Source organism: Typha angustifolia, chromosome 7 (assembly GCF_048772165.1).
Source record: "Typha angustifolia cultivar Huaian chromosome 7, ASM4877216v1, whole genome shotgun sequence".
NCBI classification, from domain to species: domain Eukaryota; kingdom Viridiplantae; phylum Streptophyta; class Magnoliopsida; order Poales; family Typhaceae; genus Typha; species Typha angustifolia.
The window spans coordinates 5,316,460-5,329,732 of record NC_133245.1 but is presented as its reverse complement, the minus strand read 5'-3'; the positions used below and the strand labels follow the sequence as shown (position 1 = coordinate 5,329,732).

General features: G+C 38.1%; 2 protein-coding genes and 1 pseudogene across 4 annotated transcripts; all 3 read right to left on the bottom strand.

Annotated features, from left to right (window-relative positions):
* Positions 1–706: 706 nt before the first annotated feature.
* On the bottom strand, positions 707–1,861 carry LOC140763545 (protein GOS9-like). 2 transcript variants are annotated; one of them, XM_073101775.1, is made up of 3 exons: positions 1,744–1,861; positions 1,436–1,627; positions 707–1,137 (listed from the first exon to the last, which is right to left on the bottom strand). In XM_073101775.1, the coding sequence occupies exons 1-3, from the start codon at positions 1,744–1,746 to the stop codon at positions 895–897; spliced, it is 438 nt and encodes a 145-aa protein (XP_072957876.1). In that variant the 5' UTR covers positions 1,747–1,861; the 3' UTR covers positions 707–894. The 2 variants fall into 2 exon arrangements, with proteins under 2 accessions (XP_072957876.1, XP_072957877.1); XM_073101776.1 differs by having other exon boundaries at positions 1,699–1,781.
* Positions 1,862–4,164: 2,303 nt separating this feature from the next.
* Positions 4,165–10,346, bottom strand: LOC140762175 (ferredoxin C 2, chloroplastic-like; annotated as a pseudogene).
* Positions 10,347–11,466: 1,120 nt separating this feature from the next.
* Positions 11,467–12,629, bottom strand: LOC140762437 (protein GOS9-like). 2 transcript variants are annotated; one of them, XM_073100237.1, is made up of 3 exons: positions 12,512–12,629; positions 12,196–12,387; positions 11,467–11,897 (listed from the first exon to the last, which is right to left on the bottom strand). In XM_073100237.1, exons 1-3 carry the CDS (start codon positions 12,512–12,514, stop codon positions 11,655–11,657), a joined length of 438 nt encoding a protein of 145 aa, XP_072956338.1. In that variant the 5' UTR covers positions 12,515–12,629; the 3' UTR covers positions 11,467–11,654. The 2 variants fall into 2 exon arrangements, with proteins under 2 accessions (XP_072956338.1, XP_072956339.1); XM_073100238.1 differs by having other exon boundaries at positions 12,467–12,549.
* Between the last annotated feature and the right edge of the window lie 644 nt (positions 12,630–13,273).

The window sequence follows — 13,273 nt, the reverse complement described above, 5'->3', positions numbered from 1 at the left end:
ATCCTGTTTATCATAGCCGAGACTGCGACCAACAATGCTCGCCCGATCTTGATTGCTTAGACCACTATGGTAAGATCACCAACCAGAATGTAATGTTCAATAAGTTAGAACTTTACCTTCCTAACAGCTGCTAGGAGGAGATTAGAGTGTAGCTCAGCAAGGTGTTAGGATTAAAGGTGGTTGTTATACCTTTTCGCTACCTTAGTGTGCTCATCTCAGACATGTGGGTGAAAGTCAGAGAGGACCAACATATGGTAGAGCAAACTAAGAGAAAGCTCACTAGTTGGAAGAAAAGTTTGCTGTCCCAAGCAAGGAGGCTCATGCTTGTGAACTCCACCTTGATGGGGGAAAACCTTAGGACGTAGAGAAGTGAATGAGATGGTGTGGGCTATATTGGGATGCTGCGCAAGACAAAGAAGATGGCGGAGGAGGAAGTCGGCTCTCAACCATAATTATGATATCTTCTAAAATGCAGTGGCAATTATGATATATTGAAAGCTTTTAGTGGTATTTATGTAACAATTTTAACTCTCTTTTTTTGCATAAATAGTTAAAGAGGCTCGTGTTGTATCCGAGTTCTCAAGCGAGATCCATAATTTAATTAGAGCATTATTTAGTACTCATTGATGATTAATTATCATCAATATTGATATTCGAGAACAAAAAAAATCCATGTCACAAACTCAATAATAGAAAACGCCATTAATTTCTTAAACATCACACTCCATAATTTTATTGATAAGGACAACAACAAACAAGTATGAGGTCTCCTTATTTAGTTATTGCATACACACCAAAGGATGTAATCTATGATGACAATATCCCAATTTATTATAGAAGCCAGACAAGTGGAGACCCTCCCTCTTATGAAGCAACATATGATAGTGAAGCTAATTAGTAATTTGGGCCCAAGTAAACTCCAATTGCATCAAGAAGTGCACCAGATCGCCCAAAGAAGCCTACAATCTTACCCTCTTCCAGAGGAACAGAGAAATGAGTACCCTCTTCTACACCATAGGGTCCATAAGTACTGCTAAAATTGGTGCCAAAAGTAAGCGATCGAACCACATTTATGCTCTGTAAATCACCATAGTAGCCTGATATTGATGTAAGAAACTCCCCTTCTTGCAGAGCTATCTGTTAAAAGAGACAAGCAGTGAAACGAAAGCAATATTAGAAACAAAAGGGATTAAAAGTAAGGTGCTTAATTATTGTAAAAACCATTTAGATCTCAGTGACAATTTATTATAGATGAAGATATCTGGGTTCCATAAGAACTTTCGCTGAATAAGACGAAGTGAAGGAATAGCACTGCATTTCATGTTACGTTGTAGGAAAATAAAGCATTATTTCGTCCAAAGTTCAAGAAACAACATATACAGACGAACTGAAGAGTAGAGCTAGCAAATATGACAGTTGATAGATATGCACGTACCTCAGTGAGCTCTCCTCCATTGCCACCATACTGAGGAGTCCATTTAGTGCTCCCGTCGCTCTCGTACAAGATCTGGATGGCATCAATAGCAGCTCCATGGCGTACTCTGATAGCCACCACCCTCGTGGCAGCTCCCATATCAAACAGATAACCACCATCTCCTCCCCACTTGCCCACCTTCACGATTCCAGCCTGCATGAATAATCAAGCTTTGAGATATATATATATATATATATGATCATGAAAACAAGATGGATAACTACTGGAAAGGTATCGATTTAAGTAGCTAGATGGCATATTTTATTCACCATATCTTCAGAAGCGTAGTTTGTTAAGACACTTGCTCTCTAATTACGTGATTGAACGAATGGTGCATGGTGGTGTATTTATATGAACCGAGAGGAATAGCAGATCGGATAGTCCCACTTGGTGAGAAGTTTATGAGCACGAGGGTTATTATGGAAAACTATGTCCTTTTGAACGTAGTGTTGGACGAGTGGGTTATTCCAGTGAGATCTGGCCCTAAACAAACGGCTATGTTTAGCATACGAGTTAACTATAAAACATGGTTTCTGAAAAGTAAAGCTAATGCTTGGTTTCGTTCATTAACAGGGGATGTTTGGTGAACTGCTTGAGTTAATTAGATTATCCAACGAGCATCCCACGTTATCCATTCCGCCCTCTGTTAACATGCGGATAATACTTATCTATAAAAAAAGTGGATATTACTTTAGATTACCAACAACTCCCACCTTGTGACAATCGACATGTGACAGTATTCATTATCGACATAATTTACACTGTTATGTGGCCCATTTTCTCAAACCAAACGCCTGTTTGAGCTTCTTCTTTCTTTCTTTCTTTCTCAGTAGAAGCATATCTTAAAAATTAGTTTTAAACTTAAGGAAACTTTATTGGCGTCCGAATAGGACAAGTGGAATTTGGATAGCATGCACAAGGCAACGAAGAAATGTTCAGGATCAGGAATGGTTTTGAGAATTCTTTTGATGACTTATTCTAGCGCGGATTAAGAATGTTCCTAATATCTATTTAAGGAGCTAAAAGTCAGAAGTTGAATAAGATCTATTCCTATTGGAAGAAAGATGCTTAGTCTAATAAGGAGGACAAAGATATTGTGAATTAATCACATGCCTTTGGATGCCTTGGAAGCCTTTTAGAAAACCATTTGAGATATCTTTCCACATAAATCATATGAGCTTCACTCAGGAAGAGGGGAGATTACTTTTGGCCGAGATCTACTACTTCACTAGATCTACAGTGTGATGATCTTGGAAGTTTCACAACTGTTCATCTACGTCATCGTCTTAAGAGAGTATTAAGATGCAAGCTTTTTTACTATACGAGTTCGAGCGGAGTTAAACAATCTAGTGCAAGGAGAGTAGTTTATCACTAAGTCCAGTGATGGAAAATAACTTCAATCATTAGCTGTAGGTGTCGAGCGGTCGGACAGACTATAAGTGTATATTGTATCTATATTTGTTTGTATATTAGTTTTAATCCTTTTATTAGAGGATTCGGAGTTTTTTTTTTATTTTTACTTTTGATTTATAGGAGTTCTCTACCTAAAATAATCTTGTGGGTGTTTGCGTAATTTATTTGATTTTCTATCAGCTGATTAATATTGCTCTTCCACTGAATTTAATTATGTTGACTTAAGAAGTCCCTTATCCTAATTCCATCTGTCCCTAAATTTTTTCAGTCTCAATTATTGGTATTTGACCAAAGCAGTCCTAATTCTATCTCTCTCTCTCTCTACATTATCTACCAGCAATATATCTTTTTAATTTATCCGGTTGCAAATGATACTTTTTAAGCGTTGACATTATTCCTAGGATAAAATTCTAACTCATGATTGTGATAATGATTCACATCTAATGTAACACGCCAACTCCGTCAATGTGTTCTTTTCGAGTCAACGAGGTGGTGATGTGTTTTTAACAAAAGAGATCCATTTAGATATTAAATTAGAGGGGCATTGACTTGGTCTAGTATTTTAATTTCTAAGGAGACCTAATTTGATCAAAACTCTTATCAATCATAATCGTATGTTTGGTTGTACTAATGATACCACTAACTGTTTATATGAGAGAACAACTAGAGTCTATTTATATAAAGAAATTGATTCTAGTTAGTAGGAAGAAAATAATATTTACAGAGCAAGGAATTCTCTTTAGTTATAATATTTAAAAAGAGTTGAATGATGATTGTGTAAAAGCCCATATATTTAGTACTTATTGATATTTAATGACCATTAAAACTATGCAATAGCCATCGAAGGCAAAATAAATACTATTAAATATGCAACACTTTGATTGCGAAGAAGGCTCACTTAATCTCTTTCAATAATTCTTCCTATATAACTAAATATGAGCACCCATAGATCTGCCACCCAGTCACAGTCTTCAGGGGCATAGGATATCATCTTTGATGACAACATCCCCAATTGTAAAGAAACTAGACATGTTGAGACCCATAGAAGAAACTATGTATGATGCTGAAGCTAATTTATTTGGGTCCAAAGTAAACTCTATTGTAATATAATTTCTTTTAACGGTCAGTTAGCATATCAAAAAGTTAAATTAACTATAAACACAAAATGAACTTGATACTCTCAAGAAAATAAGAGGTTTTTAATGCAGACTTCATCAGTTCACAGAATAATCATGCTTCTGAAGAAAGCCAGGAGATGATAATTATGAGATATGATGTTCAGTATATGCATCTTTGAACATATTGTTTCCAGTTCCGTTGATATGACAAAAAGTACAGCATTCCATGTATGAAATTGGATACAGAAAGACAAAAAGAAAAGAGACGGCTCTGAACATATCCTATTTGTCTTCAATTACACAGACGGGCGGTTTGATATGCAAATCATTCATCACCCATGGCCAGCTCCAGTTTATAATCATCCCTTTCCTGCAGATTAGATAGATCATGGCTCAATTATGACTTTTAAAAATATGCTTCTGAAAAAATAAGTAATGCTACAACAATCACAGTAATGTTCATATCTTTATGCATGATATGCAAAAGAATCTCACAAGCAGCTATCTGGAATGACACAAAACTTGTGGCCACACGAGTAAAATATGATCGACTCTAAACATAATAACACTGATGAAATCAACGGAAGATAAGTTACTCATTCAAAAAGTTAGATTTTCATATTGTGAGGGAATTTTGAGGTACCACAATCTCAAGATGTTTTGAGCATTTAGCAGCATAAGAAATTTATTGCCCTTTTTTAATCTAGTATCATCTCATATTTTTCACATATGAAACACAAAATACTCACAATCGGTCCTCGTGCAAAATATCTTCCAAATTGGAGCCAATATACCTGCAGAAAGTGAAAATATCATGTCATAAGTGGTACACTGGTGTTGGCATAGCATAGTGAGCTGTTCTTAGTTCAAGTATATCTAGGGAATTTCTCTAATTCCATGATTGCCTCTTAAAGTGTGCTACCTCATCCTCATCTTGAGTTTCAACTTCAGTATCAGAAGATGGGAAGCCAACACATAACAATGCATAACCCTGAAAAGAATGTCAAAGCAATTTTGTCTTAATCTTTAAGATGTTTCAATCTTCTGAGACATACTACAGGTGCGGAAAAATGTTTATAATACCATAAAAAAAGGATAATGAAGAGCATAACCTAATAGAAAAGATCAAAGTTAATGTCCTGCACACTTCAATAACTCTAGCAATGCGGATTATAACAGAGGAAAACTACAGAAAAGGTAATGAAGTTGAAATAGTGAGAATATTAACTAAAATGACATTCTATAGGTACCTGGATAGGGCCTTATGTATTAGCGTAAGCGTAAATCAGTAAATTCTCGTTTTTAAAATCAACACCTAAAATCTCAATGTGTCATGTCAGCTGTCAGGAAACTTGTTTCAATCGTAGGATCAAGTCCAGGTCTTCATATCGCTTGTTATGGATTCCCAACAAGGTGAAAAACTGAAAAATAACCTAGAACAATAATACTGATACAGGTAATTACATATCTTCCTTTTTCTTGGAATTTTCATAACTAAAAATGAAAGATTTGTGGTCCTCTAAAATAATATCCCAATAATACCTGGGGTAATAGACATACAATGGAAAGAGAAAACGAATTGCTTACATATTCTTCTATGGCAAATGTAATAAATGAAGTGAATTTTCTGATTTTCTGGATAAGAAACCAAGATAAAACTTAGAAGACTATACTTTCCTCATAACTTTAAGATTTTACAATGGGGTAGTAGGTAACAACTAACAACTTTCGGGGGGAGCTTTTAATTTTTCAAATGCTCATGCTATTATAATTTTAAGACAACATCCACATTAAAGCTTTAATGTTGCACCTATACTTCTATTTTAAGCACGAAAATATCATCCAAGACACAGGATTGTTAGTGAATTTGGTATGTGAACTTCAAAAATGTCGAAGCCTAATTTCTCTACCTCTTATGAAAGGCTAAACAGGTAATTTGCTACATGTTTACTTGCAGTTCTTCATGTATTCATCACCTCATACAGTTTCATCCATTGGCCTAAGGTATAACTAAGAGGGTCATGAGTCAAAATGAATCTCAAATAACAATTTTCTTTTTTTTTCCTTAAGCAACGGCCCATTTATATATGAAACATCTACTTCCAAAAATTCACGTGTTCTTCACGTGCAGCATGTCTACGTGATTCCCACGTGATTTGTCAGTGAAATAATCTCACCAAGTATCTGAATAAGTCAAGAAATACCATAATAATCCAACAAATAATCCAGAATTATAATATCACAGGCCTCAGCAAGCCTCTAGGAATACAAGTCCATCACAAATTTATTAACATAAATACCCTCGCAGGGGCTAAGTCCAACTGAAATAATAGAATAAACAAATGCTAAAAATAAGGAATGAATCTGCTAATCCTCGATGTCTGCATCTTCTATAATCATCTTTGAAATATTTCCATCAAAAATGACGATGAGCACGGAGCCCAGAAAGTAAAATCTGATAATAATCTAAGAATATTACATGATAAATAAAAATGCAACTCATAACATGTCAGGGAAAAATATACATTATGACTTTTAATAGCTTTCATCATTATAGCTCATTTTACATAGAAATCCACACAGGAGTCGAGTCACAATAATATATCTCACAAAGCACCATAAAAATCGAGGGGGACTAGTCAACTAGCGGTATTATCGCCCATACATGCCTGGTGACGCTGCATATGATCAGTTGTCTGTAGCCATCAGACTAAGGACCCTAGTTGTAGGCCCATTAGCATCGTTCTAGTAATCATCGCACAGAGCGAAATCATCACATACGGCTGATAAGAGCACACAGCTCAATAGACGCCTTGACCCTACGTCCACGGGTACCGCTAGAACTACAATCCCTACCTCTCAATCATCTTTTCTAATATCATACTAGTCAAGTCTCCAACTAGGGCAGTGTAATCACTTGAATGCTCCACTAGCTACCGACCTCAAGTGTGGACCGCTAATATAATACTATATAATATACACTCTACCCCTAACCCCGGGTTGAGTGGGTAAAAGGGCACTACCTAATTGGGACTTGACTAGTAGTGATACGTGCACGTGGTGCCATGAACTCTAATATTTATTTAACATAATCATCACAAATAACAGATATTATAAACAAGCATAGAGTCTATCATACATGTGCATTAAGTGATAAATAATACAAGTAAGAATTGACATGTAATTAAATGCAAATATGAAATGTCATATAAGTTTCACAAGTAAGAAAACGACATTTAATTATCACAGGTAAGAAATGACATAAACATGCATTTTTCAAAGACTATAATAGAATTCTACTCGCCTGAGTTATTTCTGGAATCAGTCTTACTCTCCTAATCAGTCGGCTCTTCTTGATTTTCGCGATCCTTCCCGCACAATAATGGATCTAATAATTTATAAATAAAATAAACATAAAATTAATGGACTTATAGACTAACTATCTGGTTGTATGAATTTAAGTTTGATTTTCTAGGTCCGAAATATTATTTGTCTTAATTTAAAAAAATAACGATCATTTAGAGTCGTTTACAATGTAAGTGTCGAAGATAAATGAAAAGACTAATGAATTCAAATATCTAATTTAATTATGTATAAATCCTAATTTTATAAATAACATGGTTAAGAAAATTTAATTAATTACAATTTATGTAGCTAACAGAATTTTTTTTAAAAAATAACAGACTAAATAAATAAATTAGTCTTAGGGTTATAAGGCCCAAGAAATTAGGTGAGAGAGAGAGAGAGTGGGCTGCAGACCTACCTGCAGCCCACTGGACTAGAGATAGTGGACTGAGCTTAAGAGCCCAGTCCAACAGAATGAAGAGGTGGGCTGCGGGCCTACCGCAGCCCACTAGGTTCTAATGTGTTCTGGACTGGCTCAAGGGCCCAGTCTAGCAGGGTGATATGGTGGACTGGGCTCTGGAGCCAGTCCAATAGAGTGATATGGTGGACTGGGCTCTGGAGCCTAGTCCAATAGAGTGAAGAGGTGGGCTGCGGTAGGGTGGACTGGGCTTTAGAGCCCAGTCCACCTAGGCCTTAGAGAAACTAAGGACCTGGGCTGCAGCGCAGCCCACGCCATAGCCCAGAGAGAGAGAGAGAGAGAGCAGTGGGGGTGGGGTTGGCCCAACCCCAACTTCTCCTCGATTCCTTGCCAGAGAAGAAGAAATAGAGGAGAGGGGTGTTGCTGCCGGTGATCCTCGTCACCGGTAGCCCCCGGCTCCGGCAACTCCTCCCTAAGTTGACTAGGTCGACTTGGGCGTAGGAGTGGTCAGAACCTCCAGCTAGTGCGACCGGAGGGTGAGAGTTGAGGAACTCCATGGCCGATGGCCATGGAGTTTTCAACTCAGTGCTAGGTGGGCTCGAAGCCCTCTTCTCGGGTACCTACCTCTTCCAAGTGAAGAAGTGGGTCAGCCGAGGTTGACGAGTGAGGCCACCACCACCGGTGGTGGCCGTTTGTGCCAAAGAAACCCGGCGGTGGGAGGCGACATGGCATCGCCTCCCTCGTGTCCCGTGGGTACCCAATTTGGGTATCCACAGCAAGGGGGTGAAGCGGGGAAACTTTCCAGACCGGTGGGTGGTCGACCCGAGGTCGTCGGTCGACGAATTTCTCCAGCAAAAGCAAACGAAAATAAAATCCTAATTACGCATGATTAACTAGGCTATTTTCAAATTGAACTAAATAGAGGATGAAGGCTAGCCTGAGGATCGAGGTGAGGGGGTTTTAGTTGATTGCCGGTGCTCTGGTGACTTGCTACCCGCAACGAGGACTTCGGCGGCTCGGGAGAGAAAAGAGAGAAGAGAAGAGCGAAGAAGAGGAAGTTGCGAAAGAAAAGAAACTCGAGGGGAAGGAGTGAGGATTAAATAGAGAAAAGGTGGAGAGGGCAATGGAGTGGAGTTAACTCCACTCCGGCGCACTCCTCTCCCACCTCTCGCAACTGACTGCGAGAGGTGGGGGAAGGGGGAAGAAGGAGTCAGCGCACGCGCAAATTTTTTTTTTTTTTTTTTAACAGGTGTTACAATATATTTATGTCCATGTTGATAACGAACACATAATTGAGATAAACTTGGAGGTCAGAATATAGGTCTTAAGGCATAGAATGAGAATGCCAAGAGAGCCTAATTGTTATTATTAAGGACAATCTTTAGAGCAACTAACACAATGAAATAAGTGAAATGAACCTTGGATCTTAGTTCCGCAGATATTCCAAGAGCCTTAGGTTGTCTAATTTGTCCAGATTTAATTCGGACTGCACAGCTGGTACAGCAACCTGATCAGGAAAAGATAACTGATAGTAATGCATCTAGTTGTAATTACAGATAAGAGGAAAAAAAATAAGTGGATCAAAACTTAAAGAGATGCAAATTACGAAGCACATACAATAGTATGCATGATGCATCATCTTGTTTTTCCTAGTGCATTAGTAGGAACTTCTGACCCCTCACTAGGTTACATCAAACAAGGATGAATTTTAGCTAAACAGACACTAAGAGAGTCACACCTATTTTAAATTGAATTTCTTAGGTAAATTAGAAAAGATTAAGCATAACTGCTTACGATGATAATATACTGATACTATCATGGCATCATGAAGATGGACTTGTTTCTTTAAAAAGGTGGAACACTTGCTAAATTTCTATGATTATGCTCTGAGGCAAGCTCCACAAATTGTGAGTAATTTGATCTGAGGTATCCATATTGGACAGAATGCAAAAGAAAGAAATGAGTGAAGACAATAGGGAAGGAATGCTCATTGAAAGCAGGCATTGAGCATAAGGAAATCACAGAGCTACTTGTTTAGAAGTGGATGACATCCAAACACGATTCACAGAGGAGTAGTACCATGGCGGCAGGCAAAGGGAAGGGATATGTTCTAGGATTCGGCGGTGTATAGGATGTATTGATCCTGCGGATCGACAAGCAGAAGCAGTAGTAGGTGAAAGAGAATATGAAAAGGAAATGATTGTGTTACTTCATTGCTATAAATATACATAAATATACCTCAGGTACGATGAATTGATGAACGACTCCACGTTGACGGCCGTGGACAGTGACCCGGTGAACAGGGACTAAGCATAATGTGGCAGTGGGCTGGGCGACCTGCTGCACCTCTGACGACGCATTGACCTCCAAATTCCTCCTGCCGCTTGATTAACGTCCATGACGGCAGAAAGGTGATGCGGGAAAGGAGTGATAGTAGTTGCATATAGGGAGGATTTGGAGGCCCATGGTCATTTTTACACACTTTCAATTTTCACAGCTGACAGTCAAATGCTATCCTCTCCTGGCTCTTCAGAATAACAGGGAAAAAGAAGTAATGCAAGCAGCTACATAAAACCATCTCCGAGAACATAGAAAAGGTAAAGAAATAAATGATTCAATACTTCCTCTAAGAAAAAAAATTAGAAACAACAGACAGAGAATGTCAAGACAGGAGTTTAAGAAAATAGTAATAGCCAATAAGGCAATAAGAGATATCAACAACAACAACAAAGAAATGAGACAACAGTATATGAGCGACATATATAAACAGCCATCCAAGTACTAACAGGTACACAGCAACACCATTAACTATAATCAACAGATAGCCAACATAAAATCATAATAGTTGAAAAGGGCGACCCACTATCGTCCTACTTATTCATCCTGATCTCCCAAGTATTATCCGGGCTGCTGAACGACAAGGTGGACAAGAGAGAGTTCAAGAGGATTTAAGGTTGGAGATGTTCACCTATCCTATTTACTCTATGGGGGCATCCTGTTTATCATAGCCGAGACTGCGACCAACAATGCTCGCCCGATCTTGATTGCTTAGACCACTATGGTAAGATCACCAACCAGAATGTAATGTTCAATAAGTTAGAACTTTACCTTCCTAACAGCTGCTAGGAGGAGATTAGAGTGTAGCTCAGCAAGGTGTTAGGATTAAAGGTGGTTGTTATACCTTTTCGCTACCTTAGTGTGCTCATCTCAGACAAGAGGGTGAAAGTCAGAGACGACCAACATATGGTAGAGCAAACTAAGAGAAAGCTCACTAGTTGGAAGAAAAGTTTGCTGTCCCAAGCAAGGAGGCTCATGCTTGTGAACTCCACCTTGATGGGGAAAAGCCTTAGGAAGTAGAGAAGGTGAATGAGAGGTGTGGGCTATATTGGGATGCTGCGCAAGACAGAGAAGATGGCGGAGGAGGAAGTCGGCTCTCAACCGTAATTATGATATCTTCTAAAATGCAGTGGCAATTATGATATATTGAAAGCTTTTAGTGGTATTTATGTAACAATTTTAACTCTTTTTTTTTGCATAAATAGTTAAAGAGGCTCGTGTTGTATCCGAGTTCTCAAGCGAGATCCACAATTTAATTAGAGCATTATTTAGTACTCATTGATGATTAATTATCATCAATATTGATATTCCAGAACAAAAAAAATCCATGTCACAAACTCAATAATAGAAAACGCCATTAATTTCTTAAACATCACACTCCATAATTTTATTGATAAGGACAACAACAAACAAGTATGAGGTCTCCTTATTTAGTTATTGCATACACACCAAAGGATATAATCTATGATGACAATATCCCAATTTATTATAGAAGCCAGACAAGTGGAGACCCTCCCTCTTATGAAGCAACATATGATAGTGAAGCTAATTAGTAATTTGGGCCCAAGTAAACTCCAATTGCATCAAGAAGTGCACCAGATCGCCCAAAGAAGCCTACAATCTTACCCTCTTCCAGAGGAACAGAGAAATGAGTACCCTCTTCTACACCATAGGGTCCATAAGTACTGCTAAAATTGGTGCCAAAAGTAAGCGATCGAACCACATTTATGCTCTGTAAATCACCATAGTAGCCTGATATTGATGTAAGAAACTCCCCTTCTTGCAGAGCTATCTGTTAAAAGAGACAAGCAGTGAAACGAAAGCAATATTAGAAACAAAAGGGATTAAAAGTAAGGTGCTTAATTATTGTAAAAACCATTTAGATCTCAGTGACAATTTATTATAGATGAAGATATCTGGGTTCCATAAGAACTTTCGCTGAATAAGACGAAGTGAAGGAATAGCACTGCATTTCATGTTACGTTGTAGGAAAATAAAGCATTATTTCGTCCAAAGTTCAAGAAACAACATATACAGACGAACTGAAGAGTAGAGCTAGCAAATATGACAGTTGATAGATATGCACGTACCTCAGTGAGCTCTCCTCCATTGCCACCATACTGAGGAGTCCATTTAGTGCTCCCGTCGCTCTCGTACAAGATCTGGATGGCATCAATAGCAGCTCCATGGCGTACTCTGATAGCCACCACCCTCGTGGCAGCTCCCATATCAAACAGATAACCACCATCTCCTCCCCACTTGCCCACCTTCACGATTCCAGCCTGCATGAATAATCAAGCTTTGAGATATATATATATATATATATATATATATGATCATGAAAACAAGATGGATAACTACTGGAAAGGTATCGATTTAAGTAGCTAGATGGCATATTTTATTCACCATATCTTCAGAAGCGTAGTTTGTTAAGACACTTGCTCTCTAATTACGTGATTGAACGAATGGTGCATGGTGGTGTATTTATATGAACCGAGAGGAATAGCAGATCGGATAGTCCCACTTGGTGAGAAGTTTATGAGCACGAGGGTTATAATGGAAAACTATGTCCTTTTGAACGTAGTGTTGGACGAGTGGGTTATTCCAGTGAGGTCTGGCCCTAAACAAACGGCTATGTTTAGCATACGAGTTAACTATAATACATGGTTTCTGAAAAGTAAAGCTAATGCATTGTTTCGTTCATCAACAGAGGACGTTTGGTGAAGATTATCCAACGAGCATCCCACGTTATCCATTCCGCCCTCTGTTAACATGCGGATAATACTTATCTATAAAAGAAGTGGATATTACTTTAGATTACCAACAACTCCCACCCTTGTGACAATCGACATGTGACAGTATTCATTATCGACATAATTCACACTGTTATGTGGCCCATTTTCTCAAACCAAACGCCGGTTTGAGCTTCTTCTTTCTTTCCTTTTCAGTAGAAGCATTTCTTAAAAATTAGTTTTAAACTTAAGGAAGCTTTATTGGCGTCCGAATAGGACAAGTGGAATTTGGATAGCATGCACAAGGCAACGAAGAAATGTTCAGAATCAGGAATGGTTTGAGAATTCTTTTGATGGCTTATTCTAGCGCGGATTAAGAATGTTCCTAATATCTATTTAAGGAGCTAAAAGTCGAACTATTAATTTTACTCTCATC